Here is a 21,648-nt window from a genome sequence, read left to right as displayed (position 1 = left end):
TGCATTTTTATAAAGGATAGGGTAGAGATGCAGCCCTGCAATTGCCTGCTAACGCCACTGCTGGCTGAAGGGTCTCGAGCCCCTTAATAAGGAATTTTGGCCTAGTCTTCTGCGCTGAATTCTAGATGTCATTACCCCTTGCTGATCTGCTCCCTTGCTGATCTCAAGGTGCATAAACCATCACCTGAACTCCGGTCATCCTCGCAGTTGCGGCTTTTGGCTTGCCATCGAACAAAGACGCTGACTGCATCGCGCACTTTCATGATGTGCTTCTGCAGCTGCCTGGGATGCTCTTCCGATATTAATAAGTCACTGGTGTTATGCACTTTTAAATCATCTAGATTGAAAACTCATTTATTCAGAACTCATTTTTGTGTTTAGTTTGTAGTCCTTCCCCCGCACCTCCGATTAGCACGGTTGACCACATACTGTGCAAAAGAAGTTCCACACACAAACACATACCCTACCACATTTGACCTGCCGGTCGACTGTGCTCTACCAATGTATACTGCTGGGTTAACAGAGGTGTGGTTTTCACACCTGATGATGATTGCTTGTGTTACAGTCGAAACGTCGTGAGAATTTTATTGTTTTATATTTTTATTATTTTATTGTTTCCCTTCTACGTGACTTTACCGAAAGAACCAAGCATATGAATCCCTGCAGTCACGAAAGCTTTAAATCAAAATTTAAGAGGTGGAGAGATGAAACAAACCTGCAGCTTTGTTTAAAAATTCCTACAGTTTGCTGCCACCACAGAAGCATCCTGCGATATAAATAGCAGCGTTTAATAAAACCAGACTAATATATGATGAACATGTACTGGAGTGGAACTAAACAGACGACGTATGTATATATATGTTGAACTTCTTTCGCACAGTACGTAACCAACTGTGCTTATGGATGGTGCATAATGACAGCAGTGCTATGCTTAGACAAACGTGAAACGGAGCAGAGAAAGAACGACAAAGATCTTCTGTATAGTCTTAACAGACTGTTGGGGCAAGTGCTGTCAGCAAGCAGCACCTATGAAGGTTGGCACGGCACAAGAAGCTGGTGGGTGGCCAGCACCACGCTCGGCCGCCTTTGTCTCCCGAGTGGTAATGATTACACACCACACCAGGTACTCAATTAAGGCTGAGTCGACCTAGGGGAGGCCCAGGACTGGTTCAAATAATCGTCACTAGTGTATGGCCGTGAGCGGAAATCCAACTCGGGTCACCGGGTTCGTAGTGCAGAGCGATAAGCGCTCCACGATCGCTCCCCATATCTGAGAAAGAAAAAACCCATTGTGTTTGAGGACAATATGTTTAGCTGCACATGATAATGAATATGGGAACACAACTCACATTTAATGAATGAAGACAGCTGGAAAACACAACGGAATGTGTATGTATATATAGGGACATTAGCGACGACAAATGTGGACGAAGATGATTAAATGAAGGGGCGAACGACAGCGGGGTGGAATGCTTTTGGGAAACTGACTTCTGTAGTGCGAAACAACAAGCCAGTGCATTTCACGAAGAAAGTTTCCGATTGGCGGACGTTACCCGCTGTGACAAAAGATCGAGGAAGCGAAAAAGTTGAAGAGCGCGGGAGAGATGCACGACCGGAATTACATTGGGAGAGAAATAGGGATACATTTAACCGTGGATGAAATGCAAATCGGAGACATTGTTTTAACGCGTAGGCTTTCGCGACCATCATTGTTATCCATGATATGTTTTTGGGTTAGATCTCGTGCATATAAATGCGTAGTTAAACCCGTCACCACCCGACACAGCTAATTAGTAAGGTTTGTCACGTAAACAAAACGTGCCAATTCATTACCAGTTCAGCACAGCGGTGTGTTGGAGAGCAAACCCACAACATTTACAATTCGAGTATTCGAATTGTACTCGAATTGTTCTCGAATTGCAAATGTTGTGGGTTTACTCTCCACAACACTGGTGTGCTGTACTAGTAACGAATTGGCTCGTTGTGTTTACGTGACAAACCTTACTAATTGGCTGCAGCGGGTGGTGGCGGGTTTAACGACACATTAATATTGACGCGATCTAAGGGGCCGTCCATAAATGACGTCACGCGATTTTGGACGATGTTTGACCCCCTCCCCCTCATCACACGGCGTCACAAAAAGTCAGACCCCCCCCTCAAATATGACGTCACAAAGCTCTGTCCCCCCCCCCCCCCCATAAAAAAATACATGCTTCAAATCGCTTTAAACTATTGTCATTGTAGTGCGTATTTAATGTGCTGCTGCACTCTGATGTTGTAGAAGAAAACATTTATCAAAAAAAGTATATTTAATTAAGTAGAACGTGTTGTCTATATTTATTTAAAGTTGCGCATTTTAATGTGACGTCACATTCCTCAAACCCCCCCTCGTCACACATCGTCACAAATTTCTGACACCAACCCCCCCTAAGGGTGCGTGACGTCATTTATGGACGGCCCCTAACCCAAAAACCTCCATTATCGAAGACATCATGTCGACAATTGAGAAAGGCCAGTGGGCTTGAGACGGGACACTACGAGGAGGGGATGACGGCTGAGGATGGTGTTGGAATTTCATGGGTAACTTGGTTTTAAAGCGTTTTTACGGAGCTGCTCCTGAGCTTGGGAATCAACTGGTGATCCACTCCCCCATCTCTGTAATTCTTTTAAACAGACGTCATTGATGTCGAAGCAATGCGAATACGAGTGCGCGTCATTGTATTTGTAAGATCACTTGGTTTTAATTGCTTTGCTTTTAAACATTTTACATCGTGTTTATTAACTCTTGCTGCCGTGTCTGTCTGCTGGCTGAGTCACTCTTGAAAAAGAGCCACATAGCTCAATGGGTAATTCCCTCGGATAAATAAAAAAACATATTTATTCTGATTCTGCAGACGAATGAGAATGCCAGCCACTGCGGTGATGGAACAATGAGATACAGTAGGTTCATGTGCAGGAGCGGGACGAACTGGAGAACATCCAGATCGTAAAGGCGAAGGCTTGGGGAGAGCTTCATCCAGCAGTGGTTAGATGATGGCTCATGCGGAAAATTGTACTTTCATCAAAATCGGATTGGAATAGCCGGAAAAGAGAAAAAAATAACAGCGAAAGTTAGTATCCGATGGTAGTTACGTGACCATGAAGAGCAGAGATATATAAAAAAAAGAGATGAACGAGTCTTTGACTTGGACTCTGCGTGTGCAGTTCATCATGAGGGGCTGGTTGAAACAAGACGCTGATTTGAGAACAAAGGACGGTCAAATGGATATCGTTGTTCCATGGCATACCCGCGCGCTGGGATCTTTGCCGTCACAAGCGAGAGGGGTGCCCTTTGGAGTGTGTGCACCAAGCCGAGGTTGCCGCAAAACCTGCGGGCAATAATTGCCGCCTTTTTCAAAACGCAAAAAAAAAGGGACCGCTGGCCTTTTGTCAACGATCCTGGCACCAGGGGTCTCCCGCTGCTGCATACTTCATTGTGATTATTGCCAAGTTGGTTGGGGCGCGCCGATAATCGCCCAGGCAGAGTCTCCATCCGCCACCGAAAACAAGCCGATCGAGGGCGGCGTTCGACGGATAGCGAGATGGGGGGCCATGCAGCCCGGTAAGGATCTCTCAGAATCAATGCCCCACAAGGACGCCCAGCCTCCGCCCCCACCCCCCCCCCAGGTCGCAGCCAAGGAGAAGCACGCCGAGAGAACTCGGAATGGCTTTCCGTCCGATTTTTGAGAGAGAACTCGCAAACGTGTGGGTGTAAACGTGGTGGGGGGGGGGGAGCACAGCCTCCGTGCAATATGCAACGACTGTTTATAATTTCCCGAAAAAGTGCGTAGTGGTCCTCCTCTCCAGGGTGATGATCACCATCGCAATATGGGTGAGCAAATGAACCTTACGGCGGTTCATTTGCAGTTAATGCGAGAGCCCCCGGCTCTCGCATTAACTGCGTTGCGACGTCATTTTATGCCTGCTGAAGGCGAACGATACGGCGATCTATTCCTCTCGACGAGCTCTACACGATGCGCTAATCGAAGTTTAAAAGTTTTGTTTCTTCTGCGCATTCGTCCTCGCCGCTGCGCTTGGACGCGACAACAGAACGATCCGCGCCAGGTGAGTCGCGGCGTTTGTCTGCACGGTGGGACAGAGTCGCCAAAAATAAGTAAATTAATTAGGATTTTGACTTCCGCTTATTCGGGACCCCGGGGTCCCAGCCATAAGGTTCAAATGTCACCAACTGACAGCATTCAGAATAAGTTTGAGCAAAAAAGTTTTTGTGACCGACAGCTCTCAGTTTGTCGCATTTGCGTCAATTGCACTTTGCCAAAGCGAACTGGCCCCGCACAGTGTGGACGTGGGGACATCGACATTCCGCATGTGGTTGCCAGAGGCGGACTATGCAGTCGTGAGTATTGGCGACTCTACTGTGCTGATGATGCTGCTGTCAGTCGGTTATAATTGTTCACATTCATGTTGATGCTGAGCACTTATTCGGGAAACGCTCATGGTTGTTTTGCTGTCGCATAATGCAGAGAGCCTGTGTTCTGTGGTAAATCCTGCGCGTTGTTTGAAACTCGTGGTTTTCTGGACAGTACAATAATTCTGTTATCATTGGGGGTTTTGCTCGTCATTTATATATATGGTTATCGCACCCTCAATCACAAGCACTACCGCAAAAAGGGCAGCAATTGTAAAATCACGCAACTTTCTTTTCCCAGTGCCACCGTACAGCACAATTATACGGCAACTTTTGCAAGTGATTATAATTTTTTTTTAAAAAAAAGGTTGTTTGCCACATTTAGGATTTTCTTTTGTGAGATAAGGAAATCCGTTGGTGTGACGTAGTTGTTGTTAGGCAACTGCCACATCGTGTCAAGTGCCGGGGACAAGAGATGCCCTTCGCGCGTGTGTGTGTGTGCGTGATTCGTACGCTAAAGAAATTATCGCGTTATTTTTCGAAAATACTGCAGGCCACGTGCGCCGGCTTCACGCTCAACATTTGCCAAATTTGCCAAAAACAATGGACCTAATTGGGTAAAACCACACAGCGACATTGCCCACGACGCGCTAAGACTTTACCCGTCTGTGAAACACCCTCGCGCCACGAGGATGGCACGAGCACAAAATCCGGGCGGTCCTCCGCTTTTACGTCCCCCGCAAATCGGAATTGTCCTAAATCGGACTACTATTTTCCCACAGTCAGCCGACAACAGTGGAAGAAAGGTCACTTGCCGCAGTGTTTCTCCTTTTGTCGGCCGTATTTAACGGGGTTTAAATAGGTAAACGTCCGCGCAAACGTAAGGACACTTGAGAACAACAAAAAATCTCCGCGCCAAAGTCACGTCGGAAACCGTACCGACCCGGCACGAACGCGTTCGGGGGTTGTGTCGGAAGACGCATCTCGTAAATCGATCCACTGTGGCGTCGTATAAACGTCGTGAATGTGGCTCGTCGTCGCAAACCGGGGACCGCCGGTATATTGAATTGCAGTTGATCATCAATTATCCGGCTTCGAACATTATCCCGGTGGTCCCGGGCAAATCCGGCAAAAAACCGCTCCAAAGGCTGTAACCAGTCCGGGGATCAGCAACCACGTGCGTGACAAATAAATATTACATACAGCGTATTATACGCGACATACAACTTAAACAGTGAAAACACTGCACGTATACGTACATCACCCTATGCAGAGCCTTCGAGATTAGAGTGGTGAGTTTGGTAAAGTAAAACACAGGAACTTTTTAAAGCAGGATATTTATTTGTGTCTCTTTGTATGTTTATTTACGACAATTTCACAAATTTTAAATCACTACAAAAAACCCATACAACACCACACCTAAACACATAACGTCATACAAGACTGTGCAAAAATAAGGTATTTTAAATAATAATGATTGAGTGATTATCCGGCGTTTGTGAAAATTCGTAGGCACCCCCCCCCCGCCCGCCCCCCAAAGCTGCCGGATAATCGATGATCGACTGCAGTGGTTTTTAATCTTTACTGCAGCCTTTGCTGTTAACAAACACATAGGGGTTGATGAATCAAAGTAAGTTGTTACTTACGTGCCCGTGCTCAATTTGTATTTTTGATGATTTACCTTCTAAAAAACAAATCAGTCCGTGTCTCGCACGCCCCAAGAAAGGGCATCTCGTACCCCCAGGGAATGCGTGCGCTCCAGGTTAAGAAGAAGAACCACTGATCTGCTGTATTATTATTGTTGTTGTTGTTCTAGGTGGCGTTCACACGGGCAACACGGGGCTATAAAACTTGGTGAACGTGGTGGAGAGCAAACGATTGTCTTTAGTCCCCCCGGTAAAATCCCTGTGAGCAGAAGCAAATTCTGTCCACAGCCAATTGATTTAGTTGAATGGGAAAATAAAGTTTCTGCATACATTGACAGGATGTGTAAAAAATTACAAAAAATAAAAATTGGGAATTCGAAGCCATAGAGCAGATGTACAAACCAATCCACCTCGCGTTCCGTGTGTCTGGTTACGGCTGCCCTACGCAGCTGAGGCCTGCCTGCCACGTGCCCTCTAACCCTCTCACCTCCCCTCCGTGGAGTCGGTTAGTTTACCCCGTGGCGCGGTGCGTTTCCATCGTCGGTGCTGTTTTTCGGAAGCCTTCACAGGGCGTACGCCTGCGGCTCGGACACCGGCACGGGAGTGAGAATCGCATTTCGAGCAATGGAGCGGAGCAACATAAATTTGCAATTGAACTCAGCGTGGTTTTATCAATAAAATAACATTACGGGGAACTTTTCACCAGAGGCACGGCATCAAATGGCACGTAACCTTTTTTACACGTTTCATTTCCAAGTGGTAGGCCTGTAAATGTTAGGAGCAGACGGAAACAACTTGAGCAAATGTATTGTTTTGAAAATCTCGGACACAGACATGCAAGATAAAAAAAAGACCTGCACATGTCGTGAAAACTTCCCCATTCCGCGACGTCTGCAAGTTACAATGCTGGGTTGTCCCCGATCACCTCTGAATATCGTAACGCGCCAGTGGTGAGCGTTAATTTTATTTAGAGGCGTAACGCCGTTATGTTTAGAGATATTTTAACACGTAGGCTTTCGCGACCAATATCATCCATAACCCCAAAAAACCCCTCTATTTAAAAACATTGTTACTCACCCGCAGAGAGCCGTAGCGACACGACCACACTCTATGATAGCTGGCGCAAAATTGTGCTACGCGCCCCCTCGCATGGTCTCGTGAGAGCCTCGGTACCAATAGAGTTATTTATTTTAGTTTTTACCCCGATTCCGGAGTGGGAAAGGGTTAAGTGCCATTTCTTTCCCGAGGAAAGGCTCACTGCTTCTCAAGACTCTCTTATTCGGATGGCCCTGAATTGGGACGTTTGGCCAATCCGATTCATGAGTGTTGGCTTCATCTGGGAGAAAAAAAAACCTGAGAACCCTGAGAAAAGCCACACGTACGAGGGGATAACACTCAAACCTCTGCAAAGACAGGGCCAAGAATGCATTGCTGTAACTGCCAACTGCTGGCCACCTCATAGGGCAGATAGTGTCCAATTCAAGCATTGACCAGGCTCAACGCTGCTCAGCTTCCGAGATCTGCCGAGATCGGTCGCGTTCTGGGCGATTCGGTCGCTGGGGTTCATGGTCAGCAAAGCACACAAATAGGAGGTGGTGGGCCCAAAATCATGACACCGCACATCGAGCCACCGTTTTTTGTTGTTGCAGTGCAGATGTTGACTTTTCAGAACACATTAAATTTAGCATGGGGTTGACTCTCGTAAGACCCAGGGCCCTACCAGCTCCCATCTGCAACAGCCAGCAATTGACGTGAACCAGGATCAAGACTGCAGCGTGTGAACACTCGACCACCACTCTCCCCATTTTATCATCCTTACCCACAAACGCACCCATAAAGACAATGATCCCCCGCATAACCTTAACTTTTGGGGCAAGTGTTGTTTGCGAGCACCTATGAAGGCCGTCAGAGCGCACAAGAGGGGGGGGGGGGTGGCCAGCACAACGCCCGGCCGCCTTTGTCTCCCCAGTGGGCATGATTCCACACCACGCCAGCTACTCATTTGAGGCTGAGTCGACCGAGTAGAGGCGTAGGATTGGTTCAGATAATCGTCACTGACGTTGGTCACTGACGTTGGCCCTGAGCGGGAATCGAACCATGGTCGGCAGGTTCATAGTGCAGCGCGCCCACCCCGCTGCACGAGCGCTCCCCCACGCCGACAGAAACGCAATTTACGCACTTCCAGGCGACGAAGCACAACAAATCTCTGCATTCGAGGAGGAGGAAAAATTAAAAGAATACAAAGCAAAGCAATTTAAAAAAAAAAGGCGCGATAATCTTTGCCGGTGTGTTGCCTCCCGGCCTCCAACGCAGGCGCGTGCACCCGCGTACTCGAGCACTCCGTTCTCTCTATCATTACAGCTTTTAGCCAAGGATGAATGTTGATGGCGAACATTTTTTTTGTCCCCCACCCCCCCCTCCGCTCCGCAATTTTTACATTTTTAACGCGCCGTAACTCACCGCCGCGTCAACATAACTCAGCGCGGCGATAAAGCACAGGCAGCAGCAGGAGGAGGAGGAAGGGGAACCGGCCGTGTGAGGAGCGCGCTTTCCCTTCTTACGGGACAAGTGCTGCCCCAAGAGGTGGCGGGTGTGGTAAGAGCTCATATTTTACGGCCGAAATCGATGAGGCTAAGGAGAAGGCACATTAAAGCACGCGGGGGCTTATTGACCCGTTCGCTTCGAGTACTCTGCGGTCATGGCCCGGGCCCTCTTACTTTCCGCACCAGAGATTGCAAAAAAAACCTCCACCGGGCAGCGCTGAGCTAAACTCAATTTTCAATGAAGCGATAGTACGGTCGATGGGTGTGCACGTGCGTGTCTGTGACACCATCTTTATGCCAAATATTTGGTCGCAGTAGTTTTGTCCCAAGGTGGGGTTGGTTACAGCTCAATCTGTAGTCGTATACGCACGCACATGTGTATGGTCCACTTACAGTGCATTTGCAGCTCTTTGTCAATCCACTGCTGGATGAATCCTTCCACATGCCTCGACCATAATTCACCACAGGGCGTAATTTCCCATGCAATATTTTCCAGGATGCCGTTAAACTGGGGCAGGCATGTGACTCGGAGTCGTGGCCATAGTGAGAGGTAATACTGGATGAGGTGTGCCGGGCTTGTGAATATTAAATGTTCAAATGATGGGGCCACTTTGTTGAGCTATCACGTGGCCAGGTCGCTTCTGAAAAATAAGTAAACACCTCAGTGGCCTTTGCCTGGTAGAATGGGGATGGTTTAGTTTAATTTGTATGTGTTTTGGTGGTTTATTTTTTCCTTTTTTTGTAACTTGTTTTTTTGTTGTTGACACATTCCTACCCACCCCCGACTGGACATCTGCGAAAAATAGTTTTATAGCTCATCGGATTCCTCCAGTATAAATAAATACATATTCTGATGATTTTCCCGGTCACTGATCCGGAAATGAACCCCTTCTTTCGTGCGGGTTGAAGAGGGGGCACCAGGCCCGGTTCCGGGAGTGGTAGCGGTGGAGTGGTTATTGCACTGTGTTGTGAACCCGGCAAGCCGAGTTCAGCTAGAGTACATCATGGGACATTTTTGTTGTTGTTGCCAGGATCAAAATATGGAAATTTAACAGGAGGTGTTGTTCAAACACCAAATAGATACCTTTCGCAAGCAATGAAGTGAGCATTAAGCACACGTACTTGTGGCAAACATGCAAACAAACATGCTCCGATAATATATGGGCATTGTCTTTGAAACTGATTGGCCTACACCAGAGACAAGCAGCCTCCTTCATGACCTCGTCTCACCATCTGTGTAGGACCAGAGAACAACGCCAAAAGGCTAACAGTGCAAAAACAATGCACGTATCAGAGCATTTGTAGCTCGGGTTGAGCAGCTACATCGTGGGATACCTTTTCAGCTGCCGGCCAAGGCTAACATGAGTGGCGAGTGATATCTGAAATGGTCCTGATGGGTCCCTTTCATCAACCCACATTGTCCAGCGTGGTGAACTGTGCCCAATCAACCCACATAACCGACATGGGGTTGAGGAGGGCTTTCATCCAACAAAGAGCTGTCATTTATTATTACAACCAAGCTCTCGGCCGTGTTTGTCATGCAAATGAACAATTCACTGATACATTCAAACACGTATATTAATTTCCAACTAATCGGTTGTGACGTCTTGAATGAAATCTCTGCCACGGCTCTACGAAGCTTAGAATTCACGAGCAAATTAGGTAACTGTGCATACTTGTGCTCAAACTCCATGCATCTCAATGGGGCATCTGAAAATCCTCCTATCAAAATCATGCCTTGTTTGGGCCACTTAATCGTTCGTTTAATTCCAGGAAATCCTGTTAGATTCCATTTTATACGCGGGCGTGTTTATCACACTGCTCTTTAAGCAACGTGTTAATTTATTCGTTATCACACAAGTCTCGGTTGCTTTTACTCTATGGGGACATTTCCAGTTGCTTTTGCAATCCAAACATAACATGACAATGTGTTAATTTTTTTCATTCCAGTAGGTCAAAGAACAGACGTTGTTTATAAGAGGAAATTTGATTGATTTGAAGAAGAAAAAAGAAACACTTAAACTCAATATAAAGTTTCCACTAAACATTTAGACTCTGGGGTTTTAAAATAACCTTTTTTGTATTCAAAAAGCTAAAGGTGCAACCCATGAATATCTGGCAGAAGGGCTGAAGAGAGCATCTCTAGAGGCCCTTCTGGGCTCCTCCACCCTTCTGGGCTCCTCCACCCTAATGGGCTCCTCCACCCTTCTGGGCTCCTCCACCTTAATGGGCTCCTCCACCCTAATGGGCTCCTCCACCCTTCTGGCCTCCTCCACTCTTCTGGCCTCCTCCACCCTTCTGGGCACCTCCACCCTAATGGGCTCCTCCACCCTAATGGGCTCCTCCACCCTTCTGGCCTCCACCACCCTTCTGGTCTCCTCCAACCTAATGGGCTCCTCCACCCTTCTGGGCTCCTCCACCCTAATGGGCTCCTCCATCCTTCTGGGCTCCTCCACCCTTCTGGGCTCCTCCACCCTTCTGGGCTCCTCCACCCTTCTGGGCTCCTCCACCCTAATGGGCTCCTCCACCCTTCTGGGCTCCTCCACCCTAATGGGCTCCTCCACCCTTCTGGGCTCCTCCACCCTAATGGGCTCCTCCATCCTTCTGGGCTCCTCCACCCTTCTGGGCTCCTCCACCCTTCTGGGCTCCTCCACCCTTCTGGGCTCCTCCACCCTAATGGGCTCCTCCACCCTTCTGGGCTCCTCCACCCTAATGGGCTCCTCCACCCTTCTGGGCACCTCCACCCTTCTTGGCTCCTCCACCCTTCTGGGCTCCTCCACCCTAATGGGCTCCTCCACTCTTCTGGTCTCCTCCACCCTTCTGGGCTCCTCCACCCTAATGGGCTCCTCCACCCTAATGGGCTCCTCCATCCTTCTGGGCTCCTCCACCCTTCTGGTCTCCTCCACCCTTCTGGGCTCCTCCACCCTTCTGGGCTCCTCCACCCTAATGGGCTCCTCCACCCTAATGGGCTCCTCCACCCTTCTGGGCTCCTCCACCCTTCTGGGCTCCTCCACCCTAATGGGCTCCTCCACCCTTCTGGGCTCCTCCACCCTTCTGGGCTCCTCCACCATTCTGGGCTCCTCCACCCTAATGGGCTCTTCCACTCTTCTGGTCTCCTCCACCCTTCTGGGCTCCTCCACCCTTCTGGGCTCCTCCACCCTAATGGGCTCCTCCACCCTAATGGGCTCCTCCACCCTAATGGGCTCCACCACCCTTCTGGGCTCCTCCACCCTTCTGGGCTCCTCCACCCTTCTGGGCTCCTCCACCCTTCTGGGCTCCTCCACCCTAATGGGCTCCTCCACCCTTCTGGGCTCCTCCACCCTTCTTGGCTCCTCCACCCTTCTGGGCTCCTCTACCCTAATGGGCTCCTCCACTCTTCTGGTCTCCTCCACCCTTCTGGGCTCCTCCACCCTAATGGGCTCCTCCACCCTAATGGGCTCCTCCATCCTTCTGGGCTCCTCCACCCTAATGGGCTCCTCCACCCTTCTGGGCTCCTCCACCCTAATGGGCTCCTCCACCCTAATGGGCTCCTCCACCCTTCTGGGCTCCTCCACCCTTCTGGGCTCCTCCACCCTAATGGGCTCCTCCACCCTTCTGGGCTCCTCCACCCTTCTGGGCTCCTCCACCCTTCTGGGCTCCTCCACCCTAATGGGCTCCTCCACTCTTCTGGTCTCCTCCACCCTTCTGGGCTCCTCCACCCTTCTGGGCTCCTCCACCCTAATGGGCTCCTCCACCCTAATGGGCTCCTCCATCCTTCTGGGCTCCTCCACCCTAATGGGCTCCTCCACCCTAATGGGCTCCACCACCCTTCTGGGCTCCTCCACCCTTCTGGGCTCCTCCACCCTAATGGGCTCCTCCACCCTAATGGGCTCCTCCACCCTAATGGGCTCCCCCACCCTTCTGGGCTCCTCCACTGTTCTGCCCTCCACCCTTCTGGTCTCTAATCTTCTGAATGGGAGGCTACACGAGTCGTCCTGCTAAGGGAGCGTTGTTGTTCCAACAACACCAACACAAACACTTGTTGGGCACGACAACCGTTGTTGACGACCAGCCTCTTCTTCCCCTTAAGTCCCTTCCCGAACAGAGAATGGCTTTGACGACGACATAAGAGATTGGTGCCAGAAATATTTGCACACTACTTGATTATATTGGCACCAGACAAAGGAAAGTGGAAACAAATGACGAATGTGAAAACAAATGACAAATGTGCAGTGGACACCTACGGGGATATATGCCCACACGAATCGTGATGATAATAGGCCCATCCCCTTATCTACCCTCTCCTCTATCCTTGCCAAAATGCATCTTTCTGGGGTTTCCCCTAATCCCCTATATCCCACCTTCCTTGCCAGTACCCTTCTGTCATTGTTTCGATTGGCATTCTCCCCTTGTCCATTTTGTAACTCCCCCCCCCCGACCTACACTCAGTCCTAATCGAACCTCTGATGAGCACGGTTGGCTAGGCACAGAGTGAAAGAAGATCAACATACATACAATACTAATGGCCCCGCACAAACTCGACACTTCCATGCTGGCGAAGACATCTGGGGAGAAGGTGGTGGGGAGTTCCCACACTTTACCCCATCACACGCGGCCTTCTGATCGACCAACTTGCGGTGTACCCATTTCTACTGCTGGAGGGGGGGGGGGGGAGGGGGCTAGTTGAGGAGGGAGGGGGACTTAGGAACTGCCGCGCCGGGAAATCGAATGCCGAACCCGAATGAAGTCACATGTGCGTTACCCTTCAGACTAGAACCTCCAGAAGAGTAACTCGATGGGCACCCGTCGAACCAGAATGCGGGGGAAACCAAAAAACTCCCATCGATAAGAACAAGGTAGAGAATGAAAGGCGATTATCTTTAGATAATTAGCTCTGAAGAGCACGGCGATGAGAAGTGAGTTCGGTGGTGATAGATTGGTGAGGGACACTGTGAATTGGCAATGAGGGTAGAAGGAATCAGAATTCCCGTGCCAGCCATGGTCTGATGTGATTGTTCTGGGAAGGCTGTTTGGCAATACATTTGTGCCTAATTGTCCTAATTATGCCTCACCGTCTCCACTTGACACTTCTTTCGCTAATTTACCCTCTCTCGCCTCACCCATTATGGTGGGCTGGCAAAGTCTTCGAAGCCCACTATGCAAATGTGTTCTTCTGTGGCAGTTTACGTGACATAAAAATAAAACATTATGACAACACAGTTCGCGTTTCTCCTGCGAGACACTGCAGATATTTATGAGGTTTTTTTTTCTTCCCCTTTTTTTGTGTAAGCAGCACTAAAATGCAATTTTCAATGAATTGCTGATGAGATCGAGTGGCATCATTTTTTTTTGGTGGTGTCCCGGGCACTGATAACTGTGCACTGGTGCTTGCCACATGCATTTTTAAGAATATAAGAATGTACACATGTAATGCCTTTAGGTAAATCCAGATAATCCTTTTACATATCTGGTAACAATCACTCTTATTCTATAATTCCTCAATAATCCATACGTGTAGCTTCCACTCATTGCAAGTTCGCCTCTAACTTGGGCTTTATTTCTCATGGAATATTTACTGGGCCCCCCCCCCCCACTTTCTGACAGCAGAAAGGGGTGGAAAGGAAATTATGTTCTCGAGATCAGCAGCGGTCAGCTTCGGCTGAAATTAAGTCGTGCGTGTAATAATTCATCTACGTGCGTCTCCAAGTAATTGAATTCATTGCCAGATTCACGGTCACGTGCATTTTCAAGATGTGTGTGGATTTCAAGATTTAAATTTTCTAACATCGCCTTGAATTGTAGTGCCTCGAAGTGGCTGCAATGGGTGACATGAACCCATTACATGCGACGCATACGAATCTAAAAATCATATATTTTTCACACACGCTATTCGACACTGCTAATGGGGTAGAGTGGCGGTTGAGTGTACAACATTCGTTGGCATGTGTTGTGATGGGTACTGCAAGATCCGACCATGTTTGTCCGGTGCTCGCTGACCTCCATTGGTTTCCGGTTGCTGAATGGATACATTATGAGCTCGTACTCATGACGCATGCAGTTTTTGCAAGAAATGAACCACAATATCTTTCTGATTTTGTCAAGGAGCATGAACCATCACGCAAACTCCGGTCATCTTCACGGCGGCTTTTGGCTCGCCATCAAACAAAGACGATCACTTGCATCGCGCGCTTACAGATGCGCTTCTGCGGCTGTCTGAAAGTCTCTTCCTTCCGATATTCGGAAGCCACTGGAGCTATGCACTTTAAAATCTAGATTGAAAAAAAATTCTTCAGAACTGATTTTTGTGTTTAGTTTGTCCTTCCCCCGCACCTCCCATGAGCATGGTTGGCTACGTACGGTGCAAAAGAAATTCAACATACTGCACGATGATCCCGGAAAACTAAGTTTCATTCCTGGGCCACTGCTACCATCAATGGCGAGCGATATCAGAACCGGTCCTGCCTTCCCTCCCTTCACAAACCCACATGGACCAGCGTGGTGAAGTATGCAAAAAATAACACGAACGAAATGACGTGGCGGGGCCTCCATCCATTGCTGGATTTTAACTATTTTATAATTTTATCATTTACGCTATCTTCCAGTAATATCTGGTTACAGCCACTCTCATGCTCTTGCTCCTGACACAGCCATACGCATCTTATTTTGCACTCTGTCAAGAGCATGCCCCCGGCGTGTGTCCAGTTTTTTGTGATGCCACCTGAACGCCACCTGAACGCCGCCGACTTCTCACTCACCTGAGATGGCGAGCCTGGGCGCAGGAGCTGCTGCGCCGTGACTTCCCTCCGGCAAGGCCCCTCCTGCTTCACGCAGTGGCGGCCGTTTCTCGTTTTCCCACGCGTCAGATTTGCGGGCGGCGCGGCGCGGGGCACCGTCGCCCGCCTCCGCCTCGCTCCCTCGCAGAGCGGCGCCGGTGTGGCCTCGCGGTGCCCACCGTGGTTTCGCGAGCCAGGGACGGCCTGGGCCTGGCTCGCCGTGCGAAGCACCGTGCGGCTCCGCGCGCGGTAGCTTGCGCACCAGGGCGCCGCGTGGAGCGCCGGGCGGAATTTTCGACTTCTGCTGCGGGCAATTGTGGGGAGAGTCAGAGGGCTTCTGGGATTTTTTCGGGCCATTCTGGGAGGTGAGGCTGAGCACGCGCCACAGGGACGTTCTGCCACCGCTGCGCGTGGCCGGGTCCACAGGGGGGAATGTTCCGATGCCGCTGTCCAGAGTATGCGTCTCACATGCAAAATCTGCTCGAGGGAACAACGTGGTGGTGGGGGGGGGGGAACGCAAAAGAAAAGAAAACACAAGCTAAACTATATTTATTTTACCGGGTAAGGCCTGCTGAGCTCTTTTTCAGAAGAGACCTGGCCACAAATGGTAGCTCAACGAAGTGGCTTATCACATAGAAATGTATAGCAGCCGGATACTCTAAACCTACGTTTCTAAATTTTGAGGGAAAAAGCGTAGGACCCGGAGAAAAATCCACGCGACCACGGGGAGAACATGCAAACTCTAAATATACAGGCGTCAGAGTTGGGATCGAACTCACGAGCTCACGTATACCAGGCGAGGTTGTTAACAAACGTTTATATTGATATTATCATTCATAATTAGTTTATTGTAGGTTAGATCAGCATGTAGGTATAATGCGATTTTTTTCACTGTAAACACTCCATCACCTGATAGAGCCAATCAAAAACAAGTTGTCAACGTGGACGAATATGCCAATTGGTTTGGGTTTTTCAGCAGGCCAGAATGTTGAACAGCAAGCAAAAGTGTTGACAATTCGCTGGAGCTTACATCCAGCATCATCAGGTATAAACAAAAGCTCAGCTCTCACGAAGAGTTGAGCTTTGCTTTTCTTTGCTTTTTATACCTATACTATCTCACCTTAAAAGAAACAAGTTGTGAATCAAAACACATACAACTTTATTTTTTTATCGTACTTAAATAAATACTTGCATGGCCCAAAGTGAGCATATTGTTTAAAGCAATATCTGTTATCCCTTCAGTGATCTGGCACACCCTTGAGCACATTTATTGAATGGGAGTTAAGGCCTTTAGGAAATTAAACAGTAAATTTCCATTTTATTTTTCCACGTATCACTGTGAAAACAAGAAATCCTATGTTCTTCCGTAGGAGCAAGTTTTTTTTTCATCAAGTCGTTTAGATTCTAGGCGATGAGATTTGATTGTCAGCCACGGCTAACATCAGTGGCGAGTGATAAATGAGCCGGTCTTGGGTACCTGCCTTCACTAACCTGCACTGATCAGCATGATAAAGTACGGTTTGACCATACACACTACCACTATACACTATTCTTTTTTATAGCGCATAGTGTAGTGTGAATGGTCAAATCAGCCCCACGACATTCATATGACGGGGGTCTTTATTGACCGGTGGATGGACAAAGGGGTGCAATTATTTATTTACTTTGATTATTGTTTTACTTCTAACAGTGGTGCAGTACTGTCCTGCATCAAAATCTGAAATCCAGTGCTGCCACCTGTCCTGTATTTTGATTTTTAGATAGATGGAGTCCTGGGAAATCTACCAGTCTTGCCGGTACATTAATATTCCTGGCTTTTGTCAGTTGTGTAACTATAGTAGTAATAATAACAACAAACCACTCAAGGCAATGCATTTACATGCAGTTCTGTCCTTTGGTATTGTGAAATATGCTTCTTCCCATCAAATGTATTGATTTTTTTGTATCAGATATTAGTATAGTTATTTTTCTTGTTTACCCAAGAAAGCCTGACTGAGTCTTATGAGGGTCCTGCCATGTGTTCGCAGCAGGGAGCAATTGTTGCTACGTATAATTTCAACCAAGTCATCTGTAATCTTTAAAATTTGGCCAATTTGCACCGTGACGCTGGGCACACACGCAGCGGCCTACTCTTAAAAATCACGTCAAGGGGATCTTTACGGTGAGTACAGTGGCAGTAATTACCAGGGCGGCCGCTGGGTTCGAACCGTGAAACTCCGCAACAAGCGGTGAAGGCGCTACCGCTGGGCCCTGCCACCAGCCCATGTGGCTACCCTGGCTGGCGAGCTATATGCAAAAAAACACAAAATTACGTGAGAGATTTCCAATATTTTTCTCGATGTGGGACGGTGGTGGGGGCTTCTCTCCCCCACGCTTTGATATTTCTCACGACTTCGGTGGGAATGCTACACACACTGTCATCGTTTCTAGATGTGACTTGGGTGTAAATGGTGGTGGTGCTGCTGCTGCTGCCACCGCTGCTGCTACTGCTGCTGTTACATTGGGCTACCTTAGAAAATGAGAACTTTCAATTACCCTGTCACTCTTGGATATTCTGGGTTATTCATGAATACATTCATGAATAAATACCGCTTCACGGAAAATCTAAAAATATATTTTAACATATTTTGTTTTTGCACTTTTCTGTGACTGGTACAGTCGGTGGTCAACCCAAACAAGAGACTTAGAATTGTATGGGATTTGCAATTCTTCCCTACACATGATGGAATGCTGCCACGGTGTAACGGTTAAGTCCTCTGGACTTACAATCCCAGAGGTTGCCGGTTCAAGTGTGGGCTACTCCTCCTCTTTCAAAACGCCTGGCCACCAGTGATAGAGTAGACAACCCCCCGCCCTTCCCCCCATCCAGATGGGCTCTGCAAAGCTCCATCTAGTGGAGGCCCGTGCCTTCAGCAGTGGCGCGTAATTGGAAGACCGCACCTTCGCTCCTAAAAACAGCACTTGGCCATTCAACACTGCTGCTCAACCTGCGTTCTCAACAGCAGCCGTTATTGAATTGGTCACAAACCTGCAATTAAATGCAATGGGGGGTAGGGGAAACGCGGTGGGGGGGGGGGGGGTCGTGCTATGCTATGTAGGGCTGCTGAACTGCCACCTCTCATTTGATCCTCAGCTGTAGATACCTGAGGGCTGAGTTGTGTGTATGTACGCCTGTGAGTGTCCGTCATTACATTTGTCTTCAATACCCAAATCCCAAGCTGCTTTAACGGCTATTTTATGGCCCGCAGATCCCCCACTATAACATTATCATCATCGTTAAAGAGTTCAAATGATGTAATTTAATTTAAATAAATTTCCCATTTTCCAGCCCTAATTATGACAGGTTTTTATGCCCAAAATATCACTCACGGGTCTCATTACTCAGAGGCATAGAGTCCAGCTGTCCCTTCCTGCCCCCCCCCCCGCCTCGCCCCCCACCCTCCCCCACAACCCCCTTCCCTTCGAGGCAGAGGCAACATCAGCAGCAATCAGTGCCTGGGGTAGTGGATGCCTGGCAACATTACAGGCTAAAAGGCCAAGGGAGGCCAAGATATCTGAGATTAAAATCTTTATGGCAGTTGGCTCGGCTGAAAGCGTGATGGATTTTCAATGTTGGGCATTGCCGGCAAAAATGCCCGCAGTGCGTACAACTGCATCGTGGCATTTTCCACGTTTCGGCCGGAGGAACTTATTCATCACTGCATTATTATTATTTTTACTCATATTTTAGTTTTTAGTTTTTTTCTTCGCTCTCTCTCTTTGTGCTTGCTCACATTCTGCACCATTCATCTGCGTGACCCTTTCCTAACCCTAATACACTTCTCTTGACATTTCCTTTCTTTCTCATCACGCAACGTGAGGCGTAAAATGTTACATTTCTCCATATCGTCCCTGTAACCTGTTCACATCAGAGTCTGAGTCACCGCTGCCTCCTTTCAAAGCCCGCGCAGTATTGTTTTGATGTGATTTTTCAGTACACATTCGGAGGAAAAGTGCGTGTGCATGTGTGTGCATCTAGGCGAGCAGCAAGACCACTCTCGCTGGACGCGAGGCAAATGTTAATAACGATAAACAAATAAAACGAAATAACACAAACACACACAAAACCCAACCACATCAGGCGATTTAATAGGCACACGACCCTTTTCATTACAAAATAAATGTGAAATATCTTATCGGCCACGCTTGCTACCACGCAACGCATTACGATTCCGTGATGGCGTTTTTTGTTGTTGTTGTTGTTATCTGTGCTTGCGTCTCGTTTTTAGCTCACCTGTGAAGCGCTGCCCATCTCCCCGCGGTGATGGCGCGTCTCCGCGCGATGCAGGTGCCACGCCATCCCCAATCGCATCCTCCTCATCGGCGGTGCGCTGAGGCACAGGAGTGGATGGTGAAGGTGAAAGGTTACGCGGTTTCAAGTTTCACGCTGATCATTTTGTTTAACCGGGCGGGGAGAACCGGGCAGTAGGAGCTCCGCACGTGGCCTGTCATCCGGCACTGTGGGGGGCAAGCAGCGAGGATTGGTGGATCGCGCACAGACGTTGTGAAATTCCCTTCCCGTGGGCTGTCGAGGCACCATACCCTGGCTCGCCAGGAGAAGGCAGCGCAGCAAAAGGACTAATCGCCACCTGTTTCTGATCTGTACAGGGATGGAGTGTTGTGCTCGTGCAAGCTGGGGCTTTTCTCTGGGTGCTCCGGTTTCCTCCCACTTGGATTATTAACACTCGTCATTAATTGGCTGAAAACATCTTAAAAATAAAAGCCCAGCGCAGGGCCCTTGCCTGAAAAAGAGTCCTATGACTCAGTGTGGGATACATAAATAAAGTAACTCAAGAGACCAGGATATAGTTTCATTTGCATGAGTAACCTGGGTCATCTAAATGACAAAAGTAAAAAAAAACAAATAAAGTACAGTACAGCAATGAAGCCAATATAAATCAGGGCAAAAACAACCGTGTCGTCACGTGAGAAATAAATTAAAATATTGCACAAACATAAATCAGTGTTCAATAATGGGTGCCCTGTAGCGTAAGCAGGCTCCGGCAGATTATTTTTGAGACTGATCAAAGTAAAATTAAGTTACAAAAACATTAAACAGATAGAGGGTAACTTTTGTTCTAATATGTAAACGTACAATAATAGCATGCAGGTGGTCTCTCTTTTTACTTAAAATGGTGACATTTATGCCACAAAATGTATTTTCTTTTTAGTATTACACTTGTTTCGCCAAGAAAACCTCACTGAGTGTAATCTCTTTTTTAAAGATGGTCCTGATACGTTTTTGCAGGAGTTGGACAATGATTCTGTAAGTAATCTTGACTTGAAGCTTTCGTGACTACAGGAATCCATACTCTTTGGTTCTTTCGGTAAAGTCACGGAGGTATAAAAATAAAACCAAAAATAAAAAAATCATCATGAGGTTTCGATCGCAACACAAGCGGTCGTCCTCAGGCGGAAAAAAAATAATCCAGCAGTGGAACTGCCGTATTATTTTTTTCCGTGGTTAACGTCGTGATATATTATTTTTTGTTTTATTTTTATACCTACGTGACTTTACCGAAAGAACCAAAGAGTAATGATAAGTAACTTTTAAATTATTTTTAAAACGTGGTAAATGTGGACAATGATGCCAGCACACAATGGCCCACTCTTCATCAAATGACATCACAACATCTTTAGCATCCACTGTGAAACAGATGATGGATATTTCATGGTAAATCCAGTGGACGTATTAACTAGAAAAGCCTGCAGGAAACGAACCACGAACCTCTGTGACAAGCGGGTGAATGAGCTACTGCTAGGTAATGTGACCACCTCCAATTAGCATGCTTAGCTACGTACGGTGCGAAAAAAGTTCAACATACATACCGCGTACATATCCCGATTGTACGATCAGCATCGTGCCGTGAGACAAAATATCCAGTCGAATCTCTTCCAGAGCATTGCAAACCTTTGTGTTCTAGAATGGCCCACGGGAGCGGATATCAAAGAGCTACCTTTTGGGATCTGTAGAGTGCAGTCCTTTCACACCTACTCTGCATATGAACATAATTTTCATCACGTAACAGTCGTTCCACTATTTTAAGCACGAAAGCTGGAATTTAGCCAAAACTGAAGACCCAACCAAGTTTACATGCACTGCATTTTTGCCCAGTCATTGGTGACCGGTCTCAGGCCATCAATGTCACTCCCCTTGAGAAACCCCTCTTTAATCACAGGTGAATTCGAAGCCAGCATCTCAGCGGTGTCAGCTCAGTGCTCTGACCTCTGAACCACCCGGCGATCTTTCAGGTGGTTGC

The 21,648-nt window shown here is 48.0% G+C and overlaps 1 protein-coding gene across 1 annotated transcript in view; it reads right to left on the bottom strand.

Annotated features, from left to right (window-relative positions):
* The window catches only part of LOC116943749 (uncharacterized), a 191,585-nt gene that overhangs the window by 18,312 nt on the left and 151,625 nt on the right, over positions 1-21,648 (bottom strand). The window contains exons 12-13 of the mRNA XM_076067955.1: positions 19,623-19,719; positions 15,332-15,826 (exon numbers count right to left, since the gene is read on the bottom strand). Of these exons, the coding sequence (XP_075924070.1) occupies positions 15,332-15,826; positions 19,623-19,719 (592 nt within the window). The remainder of the gene's footprint in view (positions 1-15,331; positions 15,827-19,622; positions 19,720-21,648) is intronic.

Source organism: Petromyzon marinus, chromosome 19 (assembly GCF_048934315.1).
Source record: "Petromyzon marinus isolate PM22_M1 ecotype Great Lakes invasive population chromosome 19, UKy_Petmar_22M1.pri1.0, whole genome shotgun sequence".
Classification (NCBI taxonomy): Eukaryota; Metazoa; Chordata; class Hyperoartia; order Petromyzontiformes; family Petromyzontidae; genus Petromyzon; species Petromyzon marinus.
The sequence above is the reverse complement of the archived record's forward strand: the minus strand, read 5'-3'. Positions and strand labels throughout refer to the sequence as shown.